At 49.7% G+C, this 20111-nt stretch overlaps 1 protein-coding gene across 3 annotated transcripts in view; it reads left to right on the top strand.

Annotated features, from left to right (window-relative positions):
- Positions 1-20111, top strand: part of ZBTB16 (zinc finger and BTB domain containing 16) — a 192894-nt gene that overhangs the window by 83691 nt on the left and 89092 nt on the right. For all 3 annotated transcript variants that reach the window (XM_060017932.1, XM_060017931.1, XM_060017930.1), the window contains exon 3: positions 12316-12413. In XM_060017932.1, the coding sequence (XP_059873915.1) occupies positions 12316-12413 (98 nt within the window). The remainder of the gene's footprint in view (positions 1-12315; positions 12414-20111) is intronic.

Genomic DNA, 20111 nt, shown 5'->3' with positions numbered 1-20111 from the left:
CAGTCCTGCGCACACCCGACGTGGACACCATTGTAAGTAAGCCTCCTCTGTGTGGCTCACCCTCCCTTTGCCACCAACCCCTGTCCTTTTCACACAAAGCTCCCCGTTGGGAAAACTCATAATTTTTACACCACACAGCCTTGACTAGCCATTGCTGGAATTACTGTCTCTTTGAAGTGCTTTCTGCTGGGGCATTTACAGGCCGTTTTAATTACCTGCAGCTTGCAAGGGGCCTTGCTCTGTCCCAGCCTTTGTTTGTTTGTTCTTTGCAAGGAGTCTGTGCAGAAAGAATACGCTGCCTTCTTTTACAGAGAAAGAAAAGGGGAGAAAAGGAAGTTTGAGGAGCTCTTCGCAAAGCTTCTTCCCCCAGCTTTGGGACACCCCGCCCCCTCAAACAAGGGCAGGAAGAGAGGCCAGACTTGATCTTGGCTCGCCTGGGCTCTCAGCTCCGTGGGTCCCTCTCCTAGGGTTTGCCTGGGATAGTTTTGTTTGTGTGTGTTGATTTTAAGTATTATTAAGTGTATTTTCAAACTTCCCGTCATAGACAAGCAGGGCTGTCAAATAAAGCTGCTCTCACTGCTGACCAAATCAAAGTCAGCTGCAGCTGAGCTGGGATCCTGTTCATATTTTTTCAACTAAATTTGTTTAAGACATGTGTGTTATTAAATTATTGAGTCTGGACATGGGGGTTGAAATCATTTGCGAAGGTAGAACCCACTTTGAGCTGTCTGAGGTTTTATTTTCCTTGTCTTCATTTTTTATTTGATTCTGTCTCTCTAGAATGAACTAAATATAAATAGCCTTCTTTGGGGTTTCTGTTCAACACGAGTGGGGTATGTCGTGTCTGCAGATGAAGATGCTAGCTTACCACAGGAGCCTTGGAAATTTATCCCATTCTCTGCAGGCTTTTAGAGCAGAAGGAATCCTCATTTATTCATTTAGCCCAAAAATGTATTGAGAAATCGGAAACCTCATACATTGTTGATGGGAATGTAAAATGGTACAGCTGCCTTGGAAAAGAGTCTGGCGGGTCCTCAGAAGGTTACACATAGAGGTACCAGCAATTCTCCTCCTAGGTGTATACCCAGGAGAATTGAAAGCAGATGTCCACAGATAACTTGGACATGTACATACATGTTCATAGCCAAAGCATAATAATGCTTCAAAAGGTGGAAGCAACCAAAAGTCCATTGACTGATGGATGGATAAATTAGATGTGGTATATATACATACAATGGAATAAAAAGGAATGAAGTACTGATACATGCTGCAAAGTGGATGAACCTTGAAAACATTATGCTAAGAGAAAGAAGCCAGACACAGACGTCTTCTTGTATGATTCCATTTCATGAATGTTCAGTAGAGGCAAATGCATTGAGAAGATAGATTAATGGTTGCCAGAGACTGGGGGATAGGAGAATGGGGAATGGCTGCTAATAGGTAGGGGGTTTCTTTCTGGGGTGATGGAAATATTCTGGAGTTAGATAATGGTGATGGTTGCACAGCTCTGTGAATACACTAAAAACCATCAAAAGGTACACTCTGAAAAGGTGAATTTTATGGTATGTAGATAATCTCAATAAAGCTGTTATTTTAGAACATGTTTTGAATGCCTACTCTGTACCAGGCACTGTACCAGACTCTGAGGCTACAGCAGATGCCTTCTGCCTTCATGTAGCTTAAAGTCTAGTGGAGATAAAGAATAGTAGCAAAAACCCAATATATACCTGTCAATTGTGTTAAGGAAATGTGCTGTAAAGGAAATCAATCGAGTATAATGATGGAGAATAATGCTGATGTAGGACCTACCCAGATGGACTGCAGCTCAAGTGTAGTCTTACTTTCCCAGAACCGGGCACACAGTAGGTGCTTAACAGATACTAAACAGCAGTAGGGAGTGAGGCTGTGTGCCTTCCCTGCGGTCATCCCGGTAGGAGGTGATGAAGATCCTTTGAGACCCAGCCTGCCGTGGGCTCTGGGTGCCGTCATTGGGCTCACCTGTGTTCTCAGTCACTCCTCTGTTCCTGCGTCTTTCTGATTCGGGTCCTGCGAATCCTGGGTGTGCTCTCAGTGTCTCCTCTCTCGCTGGTTGTTTTCCGGTGCCTTTATTGGGAGGCAGTGAGGGGATGTTATGGGTGGGGTGGGTGTTCTTTCAGGTGGGCAAGTGTGAATGTGGATCTGGAGGTGAGAAGTCTGGAGACTTCCGTCTTCTTCACGGGAAGGTAAGTCGCTCAGCCTCATCTACAAAATGGGGACTGTACTCCCTTCTTCCCCAGACATGAGGCAGTTGAGATGACCCTCAGCAAACCCTTTCAGAGTCAGATGTGATCTATCAATGCATTAGCCTTATTATTATAAAACCTTCGTTGACTAGATTTTTTTTTTTTTTTTGCATTTTTCTAGAAGAAAAAAAGAACCAGCAAAGAAGTGGCTATCTGGTGGGGTTTTGCCTTTTTCCTTTAATAAAATGACAGTGACTTTCACAATGTGATTGGATGTCCTTACAGGTTCATCAGTGTATCCTCTTATCTCGTGTTCATAACTGATGTTCAGAATGATGGCTCTAAAGCTCAGAATCCTCATAGAAAAGTAGTTCAGTTTTCAGCGTGCTAAAGCAGAAAGAACGAGGCAGTATACGCTAAGAAGGTTTTCCGAAGGGTTTAATTCTGCAGGGCTTTCTTCTTAGGTCCTTAATAAACCTCAGTTATTTTCAGTAGCCTCTGAGGATCCAAGGCTGGTCTGTGGGATTTGAAGGTAGCGTTTTGGCTGCTTGGCTAAAGGGAGAACATGTCAAAATGAGCCTAGATAACTAGGAGACGATGTTTCCTGCACACACCCAGGCAAAACAGGAAGATTAAGGAGGAATCTATAACTTTTTGAAAGGGTTTTCCCAGAAATTGGCTATGTGCGCTGGTTGAAAGCCTCATATGGGAGAGAGAGAGAAAGCAAAAATGCTCTTCCTCCGTAACCATAGTTCAATTCCCTTATAGGGCCTTTTAGGATCTAGAGAGAATATTTTGGATTTATTTTTGTTTCCCTTGGGCTGACATCATCAAGCATGCACCATGGTGCCCTGTTTAGGGTTTGGAAAAAGCTCTGAGAAGCTATAAATCTTACGGCATTTTACTTCTTTTCCTCTTCCCTTTTCTAAAAGCACAACTTTTCTGGTTTCTTAAAAAAAAAAAAAAGAAGAAGAAGAAAGAAACTACAAAAGTGTGTATTGATCCCTTTCCCTCAGATCTTAACTGGCCAGGCTGTAATACCTTGCTTACATCTGCCAGGTTTTTGTGGAGTTTTGCAACATCTCCTTAATCCAGTGAGCATAAATAGAACATTTCAATCATAGTTGGCTACTAGGAACTTCGCAGATAAGCACGCTAAGACCTTGTTGAAAGAGACAGTATGAGATTGTGTGTGATAAGATCATCCTATAGCCTGGTGCACAAATGAAAAACTTTTGTTCTTGGTGAACTTTGTTGTTAGAGATATTTCAAATAAATGACTTAGGAGAACTGGGTATTTTAAAACAAAGGGCCGGTGACAGAAGAGCCCGAAGCCCAGGCCTCCTGGTACCGGGCAGCCACGGAGATCCTTCTCTGAGCAGTTGCTGCGGGGAGATTAGCATGGCCCTTTTTCATTTCTGACGTTGTATTTTAACACTCGCCGGCAGCCTTATCTGAAAGCGCTGTACTTGGTGTGGTTATGGCCGCGGGATGCCGTTGTCCTTCCTCATATTTTCAAGGCCTAGGACAGCTCCTACCACCCTTCAGTGAGTTCCAGGTTGGCCTCCATCCCAGGCCAAGGCAGAATGCACCGCTTTCTTTCTAAGAACCCCAAGGAAATCTTCTCTTTTGGATAATAGGGACAACTGTTCTTTTTTTTTTTTTAATTTATTTTACCAAAGTATAGTTGATTTACAATGTTGTGTTAATTTCTCCCATACAGCAAAGTGACTCAGTTATACATATATATACATTCTTTCTCATATTCTTTTCCATTATGATGTATCACAGGCTATTGCATATCGTTCCCTGTGCTATACAGTAGGACCTTGTTGTTTATCCATGCTCTATATAATAGTTTGCATCCGCTAATCCCAAACTCCCACTCCATCCTCTCCCACTCCCCCCTCCCCCTTGGCAACCACCAGTCTGTTCTCTATGTCTGTAAATCTGTTTCTGTTTTGTAGATAAGTTCATTTGTGTCATATTTTAGATTCCACATATAAGTGATATCATGTGGTATTTGTTTTTCTCTTTCTGACTTACTTCACTTAGTATTACTTCACTTCTAAGTCCATCCATGTTGCTGCACATGGCATTATTTCATTCTCTTCTGTCTGAGTAGTATACCATTGTGTGTGTGTGTGTGTGTGTGTGTGTGTGTGTGTGTAGACATACACACACACACATCTTCTTTATCCATTCATCCGTTGATGGACATTTAGGTTGTTTTCATATCTTGGCTATTGTGAATAGTGCTGCTATAAACATTGGGGTACACGTATCTTTTCAAATTCTGGTTTTCTCTGGATATATGCCCAGGAGTGGGATTGCTGGATCATATGGTAATTGTATTTTTAGTTTTCTGAGGAACCTGCATACTGTTACATAATGGCTGCACCACTTTACATTCCCACTAACTGTGTAGGAGGGTTCCCTTTTCTCCACACCCTCTCCAGCATCTGTTATTTGTAGACTTTTTAATGATGGTCATTCTAAGCAGTGTGAGGTGGTACCTCACTGTAGGTTTGATCTGCATTTCTCTAATAATTAGTGATGCTGAGCATCTTTCCATGTGCCTGTTGGCCATCTGTAGGGACAGCTGTTCTCGTACCCGGGTGTGTGGTGGGGGGAGGGGTGGTGTGTGTGTGTGTGTGTGTGTGTGTGTGTGGAGGCAGTGGGGGAGTTTTCAGCCTCTACATTTTCTCTCCTTGAATCCCCTTTCATGTTTGTTTGTTCATTCATTCAACAAAGATGCACTGAGTCCCTCCTGTGTTCTGGGCTCAATAACAAGGGCTGAGGGGATGGATCTGGCCTGGATCCTTCACGAAGGAGGGTCTAGTCTGGCTAGCACAGGCCCCTGTCAATGCCACAGCCTTCTGGTGTCGTAAACGTGATTGGAAAGGACCTAGGAAATCATCTGACTCAATTCTTGCGTTGTTGCAAAGCTGCAGGGTGAACTCTAGAGAGGGTAAGTGGTTTGGCCAAGGTCATCCGGATGGTTCCTGGCAGAGCTGGGTGAGCACTGAGCCCCCCACCACTAGTCCAGTGTTTCGGTCAGTCAGTATACCGCACTTCTCATCTACATTCTTGAGAAAACATGCCTCCTTTGGTATTCTCTCTCCTCCCTTTAAAAGGCTCTGAAACAACCAAATGGCCACCATCTTCCATGGCCCACAGGCCTGGATTCCCAGCAGAGGGACGCTTGGTGCAGGCCTGCCCCCCATTCAGCAGCACGGAAGGTGTTGACTAGCACTCTGTTAGTTCTTGGTTGCCTTTTTTAATCTGTTGTTTGAAATCCTTGCCTTTTATTGGTATATTTACTTTATGACATACATAAAGAGCTGTATTAAAAAATAAATTGTGTTGTAAAAGCATTCAGTAATGTTTATTAATATTGATTAGTCAGAGAGCAACGAACTCTATTGCTAGAAGGATAATTTGCAGTAATATCAGCTAAGCATTAGCAGCTTGTCAAATGACTGTCTAATCTAAACATTTAAAAAAAGTGGATAAAAGGATAATTTCCCTTATTTATGCCTTGAGAAAATGAACGTGACCCATTTCCTAGCCAATATTAGAACTCTTATTTTCTTTTTCTCCCTGGGGGTACCAGACCTTCTCTCTGAATCCAGGCAGTCTCAGGGCTGGATCTCAGTGTCAAGTATCCCTTTGTCTTGGGGTGCTCGGTGGCTGCTTCGCTAGCGGTAGCCTCTCGTGGGTCTGCTCTGGCTGCGTGCATCTGTGCTGAGGGATTAGGAGGTGGAAATGGAGACTTGGTTCCTGTCCTCTAGGAACTTATAGTTCGGAAGAACTTATAAAGGGCTTAGTCCAGAATCAGGAACTTGATACTCCAAGTAAGTGCATAAGGAGAATGGTACTGGGTGTGATTGTTGACCCCCGGGGACTGATATATGTCACTCACCGTTGGCGGCATTAAGAGATGCTCCTTGAGAAGGTACCATGTCACCCTTAGAAGGTAGGGGACATTCCCTGAGCATCCCAGATGTCCTGTGGATGACCTGCTCTGGCTTAGGGTGGAGGCCTCTAGTGGAACAGGCTCTGTTCAGAGGATTCCTTCGCCACAAAAAGGCATGTGGAGAAAGTACAGGAGGCTAGACCATGTATGGAAACACCCTGCAGTCTCCCTGGAAGTTGCTTTTGGGGGTAAATCCCTGGTAACCTAATGGCTTTTCATTCGTCTCTTCCTCTTAAAATTCAAGCCCAGAATGGGCAGAATTGACTATTTGGCCTTCCTCTTGTTATTCGAATTGAAGGTAAGTGGACATTGAAGGTACATTGTGAACTTAATGGTCTGGGGAAGAAGAGAGAGCCCATTGCTGAAGTACATAAGCTTTTTCCTCTGTCAGTTGCGTTTCGACTCCGAGAGGTGAGCGAGGCCAGGTGAGGTTCTCTTACCACTGGGTTTAAGGGTTCTTTACTGCTTTGAAGACAGAGCATTGTCCAAGCCTGTGAAGGGGTCGCCCTCATACAGTGCCCACATGGGAGGGAGACACGGTAGCATGTCAGGGTCAGCGGGCAGGTCCTGATCAAGAGCGGGGTGAGAGGTTTGCACGGGGCTGTGTTCCCATGGTAAGTAGAGGGCCTTGGAGAGTACTGATTCCCATGGGGCAGCAGGCTTTTGAGAAAGTAGGATCATTTAGACCATTGTTGGGAGCTGACTCACAGACTCTCCTGTCTTGTCTTTGTCTGTTCTGAGTACCCCTAGAATCACTGTATAGGTCAAGTTGACTGTCACAGGATCAGAAAGCAAAAGATCAAGCATTGGGGTGACTTCTGCATGTGGGGCAGCTCAGACCAAGTAGAGGGGGTGAGTTGGAAGGACCTTCAGAGCCGCTGGAGCTGGAATGTTGGTGGGGGCAGGGGATAGAGTCACTCAGGGTGAGAACAAAGAACACATTGTCTTATAAAGGCCCTTCCTTATAGGATGGCTTCCCCACCGCATCTTTCCTCGTGCAAAAGTGGGTAGTTCCCTCCACTCACTTTCCCTCATAACAGATCCTAGTTTTCAGTGCTGGTGTGGCGTGCTCAGCAAAACTCGTACGGCAGGTACTTCCATCTCCCCAGGGGCACAGTGAAGAAGGGCAGCCCTTGGGTTATTGGAACAGAATTCCCTCTCTAGACTTTCTTACCTATTGGTCTGTTCTCACTGCCATTTGTCTCCAGGCAGAGAACTTGGGAAGAAATGGAACATTGGTGGTGCTGGGCCTTGAACCCCTCTCTCTCAGACAAGCAGCACTGCTGGCCCTTCTAGACTTCTCCCCTTAGTCTTTGGCTGTGTGGGATACAGGAAGGCCTAGCTTCTCCTGCAGGGTGTAGTACAGAGGGCACCCCTTAGGGAACAGCTGTTGTAGTCAGCTGTCCCTGGAGGCTGAGGGTGGGGGAGGATGGAGTCTGGCATGAGTCTCTCCCTGCTGCCACTTTTTCTGCTGTTGTCGTCTAGCGGGCTGAGGAGACGAAGACTTACCCCGAGGTTGAGGTTGGTCTGAAGCTCAGGCTTTATGCGGCTATGAGGTTGCCGTTGGCCTTCCTTGTGTGGACTTCGGGGGCACAGGATGAGGTTGGAGGCTGCCCATGAAGCTCCTGTGCTTGGACTAGTGTTCAGATGAGAGGAGGATGCCTGGACCCCACCTCAGATGGAGGAATTTCTTTAGCAGCGTGGAGCAGTCACTTCTGAACTAGCCCCTATAAAGAAAAGGAAAGATAAACGCGGCTTCTGCTACTATATAGTTACAGTCTGAAGCAGATGAGTTTTTATGAACTTTCAGCCTCACAGCAGCACGAAAGTGGTTTGAATGAGTGTGGAGCTTGCTAGCTTGGTTTTACTAGTGAGAGTTGTGTGGTTGAGAATCAGTGAGAAGGAATGTGTCCTTCCCTCCAGTTACTTGTTAAAAGGTTCGTATTTGCTTACCTCTGTTTTCCCATAATGATTCAGTTCTCTTGAGACAATAGCTAGAACCCCGTTAGAGGTTAATTTTTTCTTTGTCTTTTTGGACAAAATTGAAAACCTGTTACCTTCAGGAGTTTACCCAGTGGGCCAGGTGTGGTCGTAGTTGGGGAGCACCTGAGCCTGCTCCCCAAGAGCGGGTGGTGGGGCCCTGAAGCCTGTGGGGAATGGACGTTCCTCTGAGTCCAGCATGGAGTTGCTTGGGCCATCTAGAACTGTGTTTCAAAACAGTGTTCAACACTGTTGCTTCTCAGAGAAGAGAGTGTGAAAACCAAGGCAGCATATGTAGAAAGGTGCAAAGATGTCCCCAGCTGTCCTCCTTTCCTGTGTTATCGTGGAGGCTGATGACCTCAGATGACCATGAGTAGTTTGACCTTGTGAAAAGGCAGGGCCGGCCTGGGAAAATATGAGTGTGTGTGGAGAGGAAGAAGGAGGCGGATGGAATTTCCATGTTCATCAGAATGCTTGCAGCGGCATAGTGTGGCGGCAGAGGTGGTAAGGGTTGGGGTCCAGGGTGACAGACCCTGAGATCCTGCAGTTTGTACTTTCACTCTGGAAACCAGTTGCGATTCTGTTTCCACATTGGCCATTCCTCAGCCCGTGCCATAGAAGGTCTGTTGGTGGTCCTTGCATGCACTCAGATTCTTCTCTGCCATTTCCCTTTGCTTTGGATTAGAAGTCTCTACCTCTTCACATCCACCCCTTGGTGTCTGAACAATAATGACAGGGGTGGGTGAACCGGCACTGGCTCAGTTGAGCTCCAGGCCTGGGAGGTGTTCCCTTTTTCTCTTCTGAACTTCGTGTTCTTTGCCCTGGTCCCTCCGCCAGTGAGGCAGGACCTTCATCCTCGAACTACATGTGGGATCACTTGGACGCCATGCTCACCTCTGGGAACCCGTGCAGGGCACTGAGTTAGTGGGTCAGGTGCAAGGCAGTCTCCTTACCCCAAGGATTGGGCAGGAGAGGACACCCATGTCTCTGAAGGCTGCGAGATGCACGGCAGCAGAATGGTTCCAAAGAAAGGCTGGTCATCAGTTCTGGAAGTTTCTTTCCCTGAAATATCACAGGTGAGTAAAGGAGGGAAGTCAGGTCCTCTGGATTAGAAGGTTTTAAAATGAGTAGATATCTGAGAATGGGTGTCAGTTTTTCCCTTGGGGTGTCCTAGCCTGACTGCCCTGGTGTCATGAGACATCACACAGTGGAACGTGGCTCAGACAGATAATAGTGCTCCTCAGAGGCATTCCTTGGAGGCTGGGTGAAAGGACATGGGTAAGACTTTGGAATAATAAAGTTTTGACACCATGAGAAACCAGAACCTTAGATATCACCCATCACTTTACAGGTGAAAAAAATGCAGACAGATCGTGATAGCATGGTTTGTCTAAGGTCACAAAGCAAGTTAATGGCCAAGTTAGGACAAAAATCCAGGTCTTCTGGCTGCTCAACTGGTATCCTTCCCCGAATCCTGCTCCCTCTGTAGTAGAGGGCAAGAGTGCATCACCTTACACACCACGCCAATCCAGTTGGTCAAGAAGGCCACTGACACCAGTTGCCAGGCAAATCCGTTTGCACCAAACAAAACAAAACAAAACAACAGTAGGGTTACCCAGATGAGAGACTTGATCTGAAACCTGCAGGGAGAAGAGATGGGAGCCCAAGAGCCAGGGTGGGGATGCTCATCCTGGTGGTGACTGCTGAAACCTGAAGCCTGGCCACTCCAGCGCCCTTTGGGAAAACAAACCTGAGTGTGTGTTTGTCCTCGTCTTCCTCCTGACAGCCACCCCAGAGGTGGGCACCCCTGGAAAGCATTAGTGAAGGGACTTCCCTGGGGGTCCAGTGGTTGAGACTCCACGCTCCCAGTGCGGGGGGCCCAGGTTTGATCCCTGGTCAGGGAACTAGATCCTGCGTGTCGCAACTGAAAGATCCCGCATGCTGCAACAAAGATCCCACACTCTGCAGCGAAGACTGAGCGCAGCCAAATAAATAAATATTTTATATAAAAAAAGCGTGAGTGAAGAAAAAGTTGGAGATAAATAAGACTGGAACCCACATGCTGCCGTCCACCTGATCTGACCATGAACTTGTGTACGAGGGTCACCTGTGGAACCACTTGTGAATAGAGCTTTTGCTGCTCCACGGAACAGCTCTTAGGAAAGCAAACCTTTGTCATGCCCAGGCAAGTGACAGGCGTACTCAGCTCCAGCGTGCGCACATGCATGCGTGCACACACACACAAACATGCCTGGGTACATATTTTAAACCGTGCTTTGCCCAGAATGCTAGTAGGACATGTCCCAGTGCCCAGCATTGTGAAATATGTTTAGAGCTGAGAATGTTCAGTGAAAATGTTCTGTACCGTTACTATTTCTCAATTGGGTTGGATCAGCCTTGGCCGGGGGTCAGATAACATGGGGGTGGGGTGCACGGCAGTGTCAGGGATGAGGGTGTGTGTGCACTTGTGATTGAGAAATCATTTGTTGTCTTTGGCAAAGCGGTAAAGGGAAAGCAAGCAAACACGACTGTGATTGAGAAAGAGTTCTGTGAAGGGGCCTGGGCCCGATCACTGTCAGAAGCTGCACACAGTGGACCCCTATGCTGTCTTCAAGCCGCTAGACTGCCACCCATACTCATCCCGGGGCCCACAGGGTATTGACGCACCTCTGGGTTCTTGTGGGATTTGGAAGGTGCTGGCAGTGGGTGGCTTGGTTTAGTTCTGTGATCTGGACAGCAGATCCGGGCACCACTGGCTTGAGTGTATAATCCTCCCCTTCCCTACCTGCGTTCATCTAATATCAGTACCGGCAGCCCTCCAGCCTTTGACTGTGGTCCTAACGCATCAACATCCTGACTGCAATGGGCTGTTGGCTCTAAGGGTGCCCACCTGCCGGCCCCATCGCCCTCAGCTCCTGCCTCTGGCTGCCACTGCCTGTCCCCTTCCTCAGGGCTGAGGCCCCTGGGGAGGCGGCAGGCAAGGCGCAGAGACAGGATGGGGTGGATCCTGTATCCGGCAGAGGCATGGACAGGCCTGAGAACAGGAGTGTGAGTGGGAGGAAAGGCAGAGTTCTGGGCCAGATGGCCCCCTGGCCAGCCCGCGACCCAGACTCTCCCAGCACCTCCCCACTAGCCGCCTGCTTCCCTGCCTCTGACCAGCTCTGTTGCTGGCTCCTGACTGAGTGGCGGGGTCTGGTGGGAAAGGCCCCAGGCTGGGAGTTGGGGTCGGAAGAGGGTTGCAGGCTGGGCCTGTGACCAGGGGTTACCAGGGCCTCTGTCTTCCTGGGGTGGTCATGGGTGCCAGGTTCACCTCACAGAATAAACGAGATAACGTACATGGAAGTTCTTTGGAAAGCCGAAACCGACGACTGCCACCTTCTCTTTATAGAGTGATGTTACCTGGTTTCTTCAAACCTTTCTTTCTGCCAGGGCTCATCCTCTGGCCAGACGTAGAGGGAAAACACTTTGACAGCTGGGCCTTTGGGGAAGGTTTTGTGTGTTGGAGAGTGACTGCCGTTTTGAGAACCTCTGGATGCCCCGAGAGAGGGGCATCTTCTGTCCACGAAGGCATCAGTTCACTAATAAGCTGCGACGTGCCAGTCGCTGTGTGGGAGCTGGGCTATGAGAGAGAGCAGGTACGGGGCAGCCCTCCCGGGGCAGCGGTCTCTTGGGGGAGCCGGGTATACGCACAACGCAGCACAGTGAGGGCCGTGCTGCGAGTGAAGTAAGCAGAGGCGCCTCTGCTTCCACGTGTGGTTTGTGCTAGTTCGTGAGGATTATGTCTGTCTAACTGGCCTGGTGCTTCCTCTTTCCTCTCTCCACAATTGAATCTGATTTTTCTTCTTGGTCTACGTGCCAGTGGATGAAGAAGTAGGAAGTGCCCTATCCTTCTAGCCCTTGGACAAGACCGGGAATAGATGCTTCCCTGGCAGCCTTCCATGGGAAAGGGGGCTTCCGGCTGTCGTGGATCCAGGGATATGTCTCCGTCAGCACCCGTCTCCAGCTCCCCTGCTCTCCATCTCCCTTCCTCTTGCTCACCTGCCACAGGCATGGCTGCCAAGCCCCCAGGTAGGGGTGGGCCTGCTTTCTGTCCAGCCACAGCAGCAGCAACCTGTCTTTTCCTTTCCCCTACAGGAAGCTGCACAGTGGGATGAAGACGTACGGGTGTGAGCTCTGCGGAAAGCGGTTCCTGGATAGTTTGCGACTGAGAATGCACTTACTGGCTCATTCAGGTAGGCGAGGATGCCCTGACTGGCCTGTTGGAGCACGGGCACCCACCTCCTGCCCACTTCCACCCCCAACCCAGAGCATGGCTATCCCCACTGCCAGCCGGACCTTGGTCCACCTCGTCCTGTGGACGCTCCGTCCAGGCTCCTGGAGCAAAATGTCCATCCTGACCATGTGACCGTCTGGATGAGCCCATCGTCCTGCTCTCCTGGCCTTCCTGGGGCTCTGTTGGTACCCAGCGCCCTGTGTGATCCACCTTCCAAAGTAGACTGCAATTTCATTAGCAGAACAGTTGTGGAATTAGGTTCTCGCTGTCTAATGAATCTGGCTATTGGGTTCACTAATTATACAGGAGCCTTAATTAAATAGATATAGAAAGGTTGGAACACAAAGCTAGTTCCAGCGTGCTGGCTTTTGCAAGTTAATTTTATCCAATTCTAGTGGGGTCGACGCGGCGGCTGCTGGTATTTTTGCTCGTGTTTGAGCAAAGCTTCTCTGCCCCGTGAGGCGTGGAGAGGGGAGAGCACTGTCATGCAGCGTGCCCAGGCGTTCTCGGTGGAGGGAGGGATACAGCAGGTCCAGGGCTGCTGCTTCGAGGCCAAGCCATCGCCTGGCTTCAGCTGCAGAGGCCACCGCGCTTCCTTGCTGGGGCCAGTGCTCTTTTCCCTCTAATTCCCTTGCCTTTCAACCTTGGAGTCACGTTTTGGGGGAGAAGAGAGGGCTGTCTTCTTACTCGGTCTTGCTGTCTCCCGTCTGTCTAGTCCATGGTCAGTGTCTGCTCTTCCTTTCCCATTTTGCCTCCAGCAAGGGTCCCTCCAGGTGGTTCGTGGTTCAAAGTGTTTGTGAAATGAGGCTGCTTTGGGGTTGGGCAGATCTCCATCTGTGTGACCTCGGGCAGGTTTGTCTTCTGAACCCCCAGTTTCTGTATCGGTAAAGGGCAGGTGTTGCTAACTCACATCAGTTAGGTAACAGAATGTATGACGAAGCGTCTGTAGTACACTCCTTACCATACAGTGGCTGCTTCTGCTTCCACCTCCCTCCCTTTCCCCAGTGCTGAAGTTGTCGTTCGGGCGCGTTCCCATCACCGTACTCCCGCTGAGGACAGTCTGGCTGTTTACAGTCTGTCCTCGCTGCCGCCATCGCCTTGGTCGTGGAAGTGCGTTCGGTGGCCTTGTATATGCTTCCTCTCGCCGCCGCCCCACTGCAGAGCCCCTGTGCCTCTGCGCTGCACGGGGTGCTGCCACGCTCCCTGGCCTTCATGGCCCTTCGTCAAGTGCCCTAACTCCTTCTCACTTCCCAATCTTCCCTCTTCCAGATCCAAAGATTGGGCCGCACCGGGCCACTGTCTGTCTCGCTGTACCCCGTGTCTTTGTGTTCCATTTCTCCTCCCCGACACCTGGCCCCTCAGAGCCATCCTCACCCCCCACCTGCCCCACGTTGGCCCCGAGTCCTGAGCCCAAGCGCTCCTGCGCTTGGCATCTGCCTGGTACCCGTGCACTCTTTTTATTTTTATAACTTGCACCTCCAATCTTCTTGCTCCCCCTTCACCTTTGCAGGTTGTTGAGGGTTTAGTGGGGGGGTTTCGTGAGCTGTCTGCCCACAGGTCAGCCACCCTCCCCCAGAGCAGGGTGTGGGTCTTCCATGTCATTTGCTCCGTGCTCCAGCCCCCTGTGTGGTCTCTGACTACGTGCCATTGGATGCTTCCACGTGGGTAGTATAGCCTGCAGTTGAAGCTTCCTCGCCCTCTCGGTAACTCAGCCTGGTAAGCACCCTTTCTCCTTACTGTTTCCTTGAGTCTAGTGCACTAGCCAGACTCGTGTGCTTGTCCACACTGTGTGTGGACCAGCACAGCTCGCTTTCCAAGCTCTGTGGCTTTGTTCACCCGCTTCCCTCTGCATGAAATAACCCATCCCCAGTCTTCCCAGATCTTCCAAGGTCCCTTCCATGATGTCATCCTCAACTGTTCCTCACATCCGGCCAGAAGCAATTGAGCCTTCTCCTGGGGTCCATATTTTTTTATCCAAAGCTGTTTTTGGACCCAATCTTTCTTCTCTGTATTATTGTTATTAATGGAATTGCCTTATCTCCTCCTGCTTGGGAATCAGGGTTAGGAATTTGGGCATCTACCTCCTGACCATGTGACCTTGGGCAAGAAATGTAAACCTCTGAGCCTCCAAACGGAAGGCTCCCGTTAGACGCTTCGCACGCTGCCCGACACACGATAGGCTCTCAGTAAACGTAACTTCCCTTTCCCTCTGTTCCCCTAATAGACTGGAATAAGCTACTTGGGGACAGGGTCTGTCCCCATTAGGTGCCACACATTACCTGGCACGGAATTGGAGTCTATAGATACTGGTTGAATGGACGACTGCAGCCTGGGAGGCCGGGCAACTCAAGGAAACTCCAGTCTCCCACCGGGTCTCTCCTGCAATAGGAATTGTTTAGACTGTGTCCCAGGGGTTCACTGGAGGGCAGCCAGGAGCCCACTGGCTGAGTGTGAGTTAGCCGAGGTCTCCATCGTGAAGCCCAACACTTCAGCGGCGTTGGTAGAGCCGGTGGGGTGGCAGGGAGAGGAGGAGCTGCTTACGCACGTTCAGGGGGTGCAGAGCCCCCGCTTCTGACAAGATGAGTGACTTTGCCCCACCCCATGACCGAGATGCTAGTTCAAGGTCCCACAGTCTTGTGTGGATACCCTGGCAGCTTTGGGAGCTGGGGCCTATTTTCTTAACTTTTCCTGTCTGCCACTGAAGTCTGTGCAAATGATTTGTCCCTCTGAAATTCACTTGCCACTGCCCTTATAAAAGAGGATTCGGTGATGGGGGAGGTATGATGGGTCACAGCAAGGCCTTAGTTCACCCTTGCAGATAGCTCATAGCCCGCTTCAACTCTGATATTTCTGTGCTCTGTTTTCTCTTTCTTTGGTCCCATATATCTCTCACCCCTGTGCCAGAATGGCTTGAAAATAAAGCAGCAGCAAGGGCTTCGTGAGGCTGATCCCGAATTGTTTGCCCCCCTGTTAAACAGCGAAGGCCCTGAGGCCTCTAGAGAGACCTGACCATGTCGGGGAGGTGGGGTCAGAGGGCTGGGCCGGTGGTGCTAGGTCTTATCCGGGATTCCAGTAGCAGAAGTTGGGTTTTACCTGTTCCAATTCCTCCCCCAGTTGCACGATATCAGACCTTTGTGAGGTCTTAGAGGAGACGTTTGATTAGATGACATGAGATTTTCTTGCTGCCCTGTTTTGAAGGCTCCGTGCAGGGAGGCAGCAGCCAGGATGGGCCCTGAGGGTCTGTAACGCAGACCCACCTTACACAAGGTCACCAGGGGTTGGAGCAGCGGTGCAGAGCATCACGGAACAAGAGTTGCTCCACAGCCCCGGGGACTGTGTTTTAAAAAGGGGTCAGGCCGTGGTGAAGGGAGTCTGGGCTCTGGGTTGGGGTCAGGGAGCTCCTGGCTTCCCCTAAATATTGTCACTGCCCAGGAGAGGCTCATTCCTGCCGTCTCTCCTTCTTCGCAGAGCTGCACGGGCTCTGCGTGCTTGCTGCCCTACCCCCTCTTGGCGAGCGTGGCCTGTGTTTGTTATTGTAGTTCTGGCGCTGGGCCAGGCCTGGCTGGGTGCCAGCCTTGTGGGTACAGTGTGTACAGTGAGTGCTGAGCCAAGTTTGTCATCATACACGATTAATTTTTTTTTTCTCATCTGGTAGGGGTGGGGTGAAGGAGGAGGAAAGAAGGAGTTTCTCTGATGCTGGAGTACAGGCCTCATTGAATTCTGCGGAGATATTATTTCTCAAAGGCTCACTCTCCCCCCCACCCAGCTTTCCTCTTTCTCGAATTGTCTTCCTCCTCTCTTCCATGTTTCCCTATCCAAGGAAATCAGCCTGTATAAGATCGACACTGTGAGGTCTTATTTTCAGTGACTGGAATACCAGATTTATACTCTTAAATCAGTTTTCATTGTGTTGAAATTGACAATTTGTTTAATTAGAAGCTTGCCCTGTAGGAGGTCCTTCTTAGAGACAATTCTCTTTCTCTTTCTCTCTCTCTTTCTTTTTTCTCTTTTCAGACCCTAAATGGTAGTAGCGAATGTTCAGCTTAATTGAAGTTTTGATTTCGATTTGAAGGCGTTAACTAACCAAATGTTTATAACCTGATGATAACAATAAGTTTAAATTAACGAACAATAACCTAACTCACTCACTAATGAGACTGATCTGGCCAGACCCTGCATTCTCAGAGGTGGTTCGGGGATCAGGAAGTCCGAGCGTTGAGAAAGAGATTTGGGGTGAGAAAAGTGACCACTAGAACACTTTGCAAAGCTGCCCCTTCTGGAGCATGAATCTTGGGTGGAGGATAGTGCAGGGAGCCGGGGAAGAATCCCAGCCCCTCTGCATCCCCGGATCCCTCTGAAGTCTCCTGCCCATCCTTTGCTGCCCCATCCCTCGTGGGAGCATCTGTGACCCTCTGTCTCTTGGCCACTCCTTGTTCTTACTTAAGAGAACGTCCTAGCTCTGGATGTCCATGCAGAAACCACAGACTCGGGCGATGACTCGAGTTGGTCCTGCGATTTGCTCGGGTAGCGTTTCCCATTAGGTAGTGTTTCCCACAGCTTGGCCTGATGTGCTGGTGGATTATAACTGAGCACACCCAGAACTGCTTGCCCCTAGTTTTGCCTTGGCCGCATGCTATTTAGAGGCTTGCATATTTCTGTGGCCTGCTTCTGTTCTGGGAGTGTCATTCATTTCTGGAGCCAACAGATGCATCAGGCTCTGTGTACTTAACACTGGAGAACAGGCAGCACCCCTACCCTCCGGGCGCTTAGGTCTAGTAGGAGAGATGTTTGACTGTAAAGTTATAAAAGAAGGTGGTGTGTGCTGAGCGCCAAGAAAGAGTTCTAGGAGGAATTCAAGGAGGAAGGGGGCTCCTGGGAGAAGGTGGTAGAATGGATTTCTGAGAGCACCTGGTGGGGGCAGCCCACGCCGCCTGGGGTGACGTGCAGTGTAGCTGGGCCTGTAGGCTGGGCGTGGGGGGAGGAGGGGGCAGGGTTTAGAAGGGAGGAGCCGGGCAAGATTGCAAGCAAAATCAGTGCAAGCAAAATGATTTGCATTTCACCTAGGGCACTCAAAAGCGCTAAAAGATCGGATAAGGAAGGGACACTTTCATTCCTCTGGAACAGAAAGGACTGTTGGGCTTTTTGATGCACACTAGGCTGGAGTAGAGGGTGCATAAGACTCTTGGGGAAATGGCGTGACAGGCAGTCTGTCCTGGGGCGCGGCTGGAGGGGGGCGTGGCCTGTGCCTCTTGCAGTGGTTAGGGGCACACAGCCCTTCTTTGGGGGGATCCCATCCTGCATGCTCACTCCTCCTCACCCTTCTCCAGGCACTGTGAGCCTTGGCTATTGAGAAACACCCCGATACCAGACTCCTCGCCACAGTCAGAGCCACCAGGAAGGAGTGTGGTCTTTGGCTGACAGATCTTCTGATTCCAGCAGCAGCATGGTGTGGCCAGGACATATCATCTGGGGCCAGGTCACCGTCTGGCGGGGAAAAGGGCAGGAGGGGTTGGGGTCAGAAACCAGGTTGGTTCTCTCATGCTTTCCCCCGATCAGATGGAAGAAACAAAATTTCACGAGATGTCGAAGATCTGTGGGTTGTACCTGTCCCCCTTTTTTCTCTTTTGGGAATAATACTAAGCTTTGAGGTTCAGGGTCCTTCTTCCCAAAGACAGAGAATGTGTGGGGGAACGAGGTAACTGGATTACGCCCTGGGACTGCGAGGCGGGGAGATGAGCTGGTCCCCGTGACGATGATGAAGAAGAACCTCAGGATGCAAAGATGGCTTCTCCTGACCTTGCAGCTTCTTCCTCTCACTCCCCCCTCTCTTTCCAGATCAGGCATCCGCTAAAAGCAAGAGACTGAGGTTATCCAGGCAGCTTGGAACCCAGGGTCCATTTGCTCCCTCTCTGCTCACTCCCTTCTTCTGGTTGGCTTTCTGCCATCAGGGTAAAACCAGGAGATAACCAAGAAGAAACTTCCCAGGACCTCAGCCTCACTCAACATGCCTGCAGAGCTGGGCACGATGGAGGGTTTGGGTTAAGATGGGACGTGAGTGGCTCAGAGCCTGCCTTCCCCTTGGTCCTCTTGGGTGATGGGGGCACAGGAAGAGGGAAGAGAAGCTACGTTCCCCGGCTCTCTCTCCAGCACGCTCCCCTCTCTCCCTCCCTGCTCTGAACCTGGCCTGCTTCCCGAACTTTTTCCCAGAGTGGTGTCGTCACCGGCCTGCCGGCAGGTCTGGATGTTCTGCCAGCATTCCAGAGAGTTTATGATCGCTTGCAGATGTGCCTCCAAGAACACACTGTACCCAAAGCAGAAATTAACGCAGCCTTGACTGCTGTCCAAGCCCGTACACGGGAGAGACGAGAAAGAAAACAAAAACTGTTTAGTGCTGTTTATAAATTATATACTGGCTGATGAAAAATACATTTCTTCCCCCTCTCCTCCCCATTCCTCGCTGTCCCCCACCCCCGCCCCTTCTCCCTTTCTGCCTCAAGAGCCTAAAAGGAGACCAGAAGAATATGGCTTTGCCTTTTAGCTCCCGTTTTGGCGGAGAACCGAAACCCTGCTGCTGGTTCACAGCCAGGGTATTTTTCCCCTTTACCTGATGAAATATACTGGTGTTTCCAGCCCAGATGGGGTGTTTTTGGTTTTGTTTTCTGGGTTGGTTTTTTTTTTTTTTTTTTGGGCAAGGATGTTGTTTACAGCAAGTGACAGGTCCTGTGATGGCATTGGGTGCGATACTGGCCCCGGGGCAGATAAAGCCCACCGATTTCCCCACTGCAGTGCTGCTGGAGGTGTGTGCCTGGGCCCCCCGGCCCTGAAGATGTCACGTTGGGCCAGCTGTACAGAGAAAGTTCGGAAAGTTCATCGCAGGTCATCGTATTAAACAGTGTTTTCACCACTTCTCTCCCACCCCTTCACCTACAGCCCCTGTGTGAAAAGGGGGTTCACATAGCCCTCTCCCCAAATACACATGTCTCTCCCTCCATGTGGTGCCTTAGCAGGGGTTTGGGAAGCTCGTGCCTCTACCCCTCTGGAGCCCAGCCTCTCCCCGTAGGCTTGAGTGCCCCCTCCCAATTTATTCTATAAATTCGTTTCCACATTATGTCTATCCATTTACATGGCTTTTGTGTTTTTTAATACTGCTAATGTTTATCATTTGCCCAACAGGCTCGACAGATTTTGCTTCCTGTAGAGCATCGAGGCTTTAGAGCCCCCTCGTTGCTAAGTAGCAGTCTCCCTGTACTGTAATGGGCTGATTTTGTATTCCGTTCAGCGCTGTATCTTATTTTTGTATGCAAGACAAAGTGTTTTGATGGAGGACGATTGCGGCAGTGTCTGGAGGCTGTTTGGAGTTTTATGGGCTGTACAGTACACTGTGTGCTCTCCGAACAGAACACAGGCTGTTGCATTTTGGATTGGATTTGTCATTTTTCCCCCCTAAGAGAGGAGCCTGTCAGATAGAACATTAAGGGTGGAGGGAAGAAAGTGGAAATTATGTAATAACCTTCTTTCTCCCTCTGTTTCTCTCTCTCTGATTTTTCTATCCCAAAATAGGGTGGCTTCTCCCCCCATACTCCCTTGCGTACCGTATGATTCTGTCAAGCAAGATAATGACGTTCCTGTCAGGAAATGAATGGCCCTCGAGAGGTGG

This window comes from Delphinus delphis, chromosome 8 (genome assembly GCF_949987515.2).
Source record: "Delphinus delphis chromosome 8, mDelDel1.2, whole genome shotgun sequence".
Classification (NCBI taxonomy): domain Eukaryota; kingdom Metazoa; phylum Chordata; class Mammalia; order Artiodactyla; family Delphinidae; genus Delphinus; species Delphinus delphis.
The sequence above is the reverse complement of the archived record's forward strand: the minus strand, read 5'-3'. Positions and strand labels throughout refer to the sequence as shown.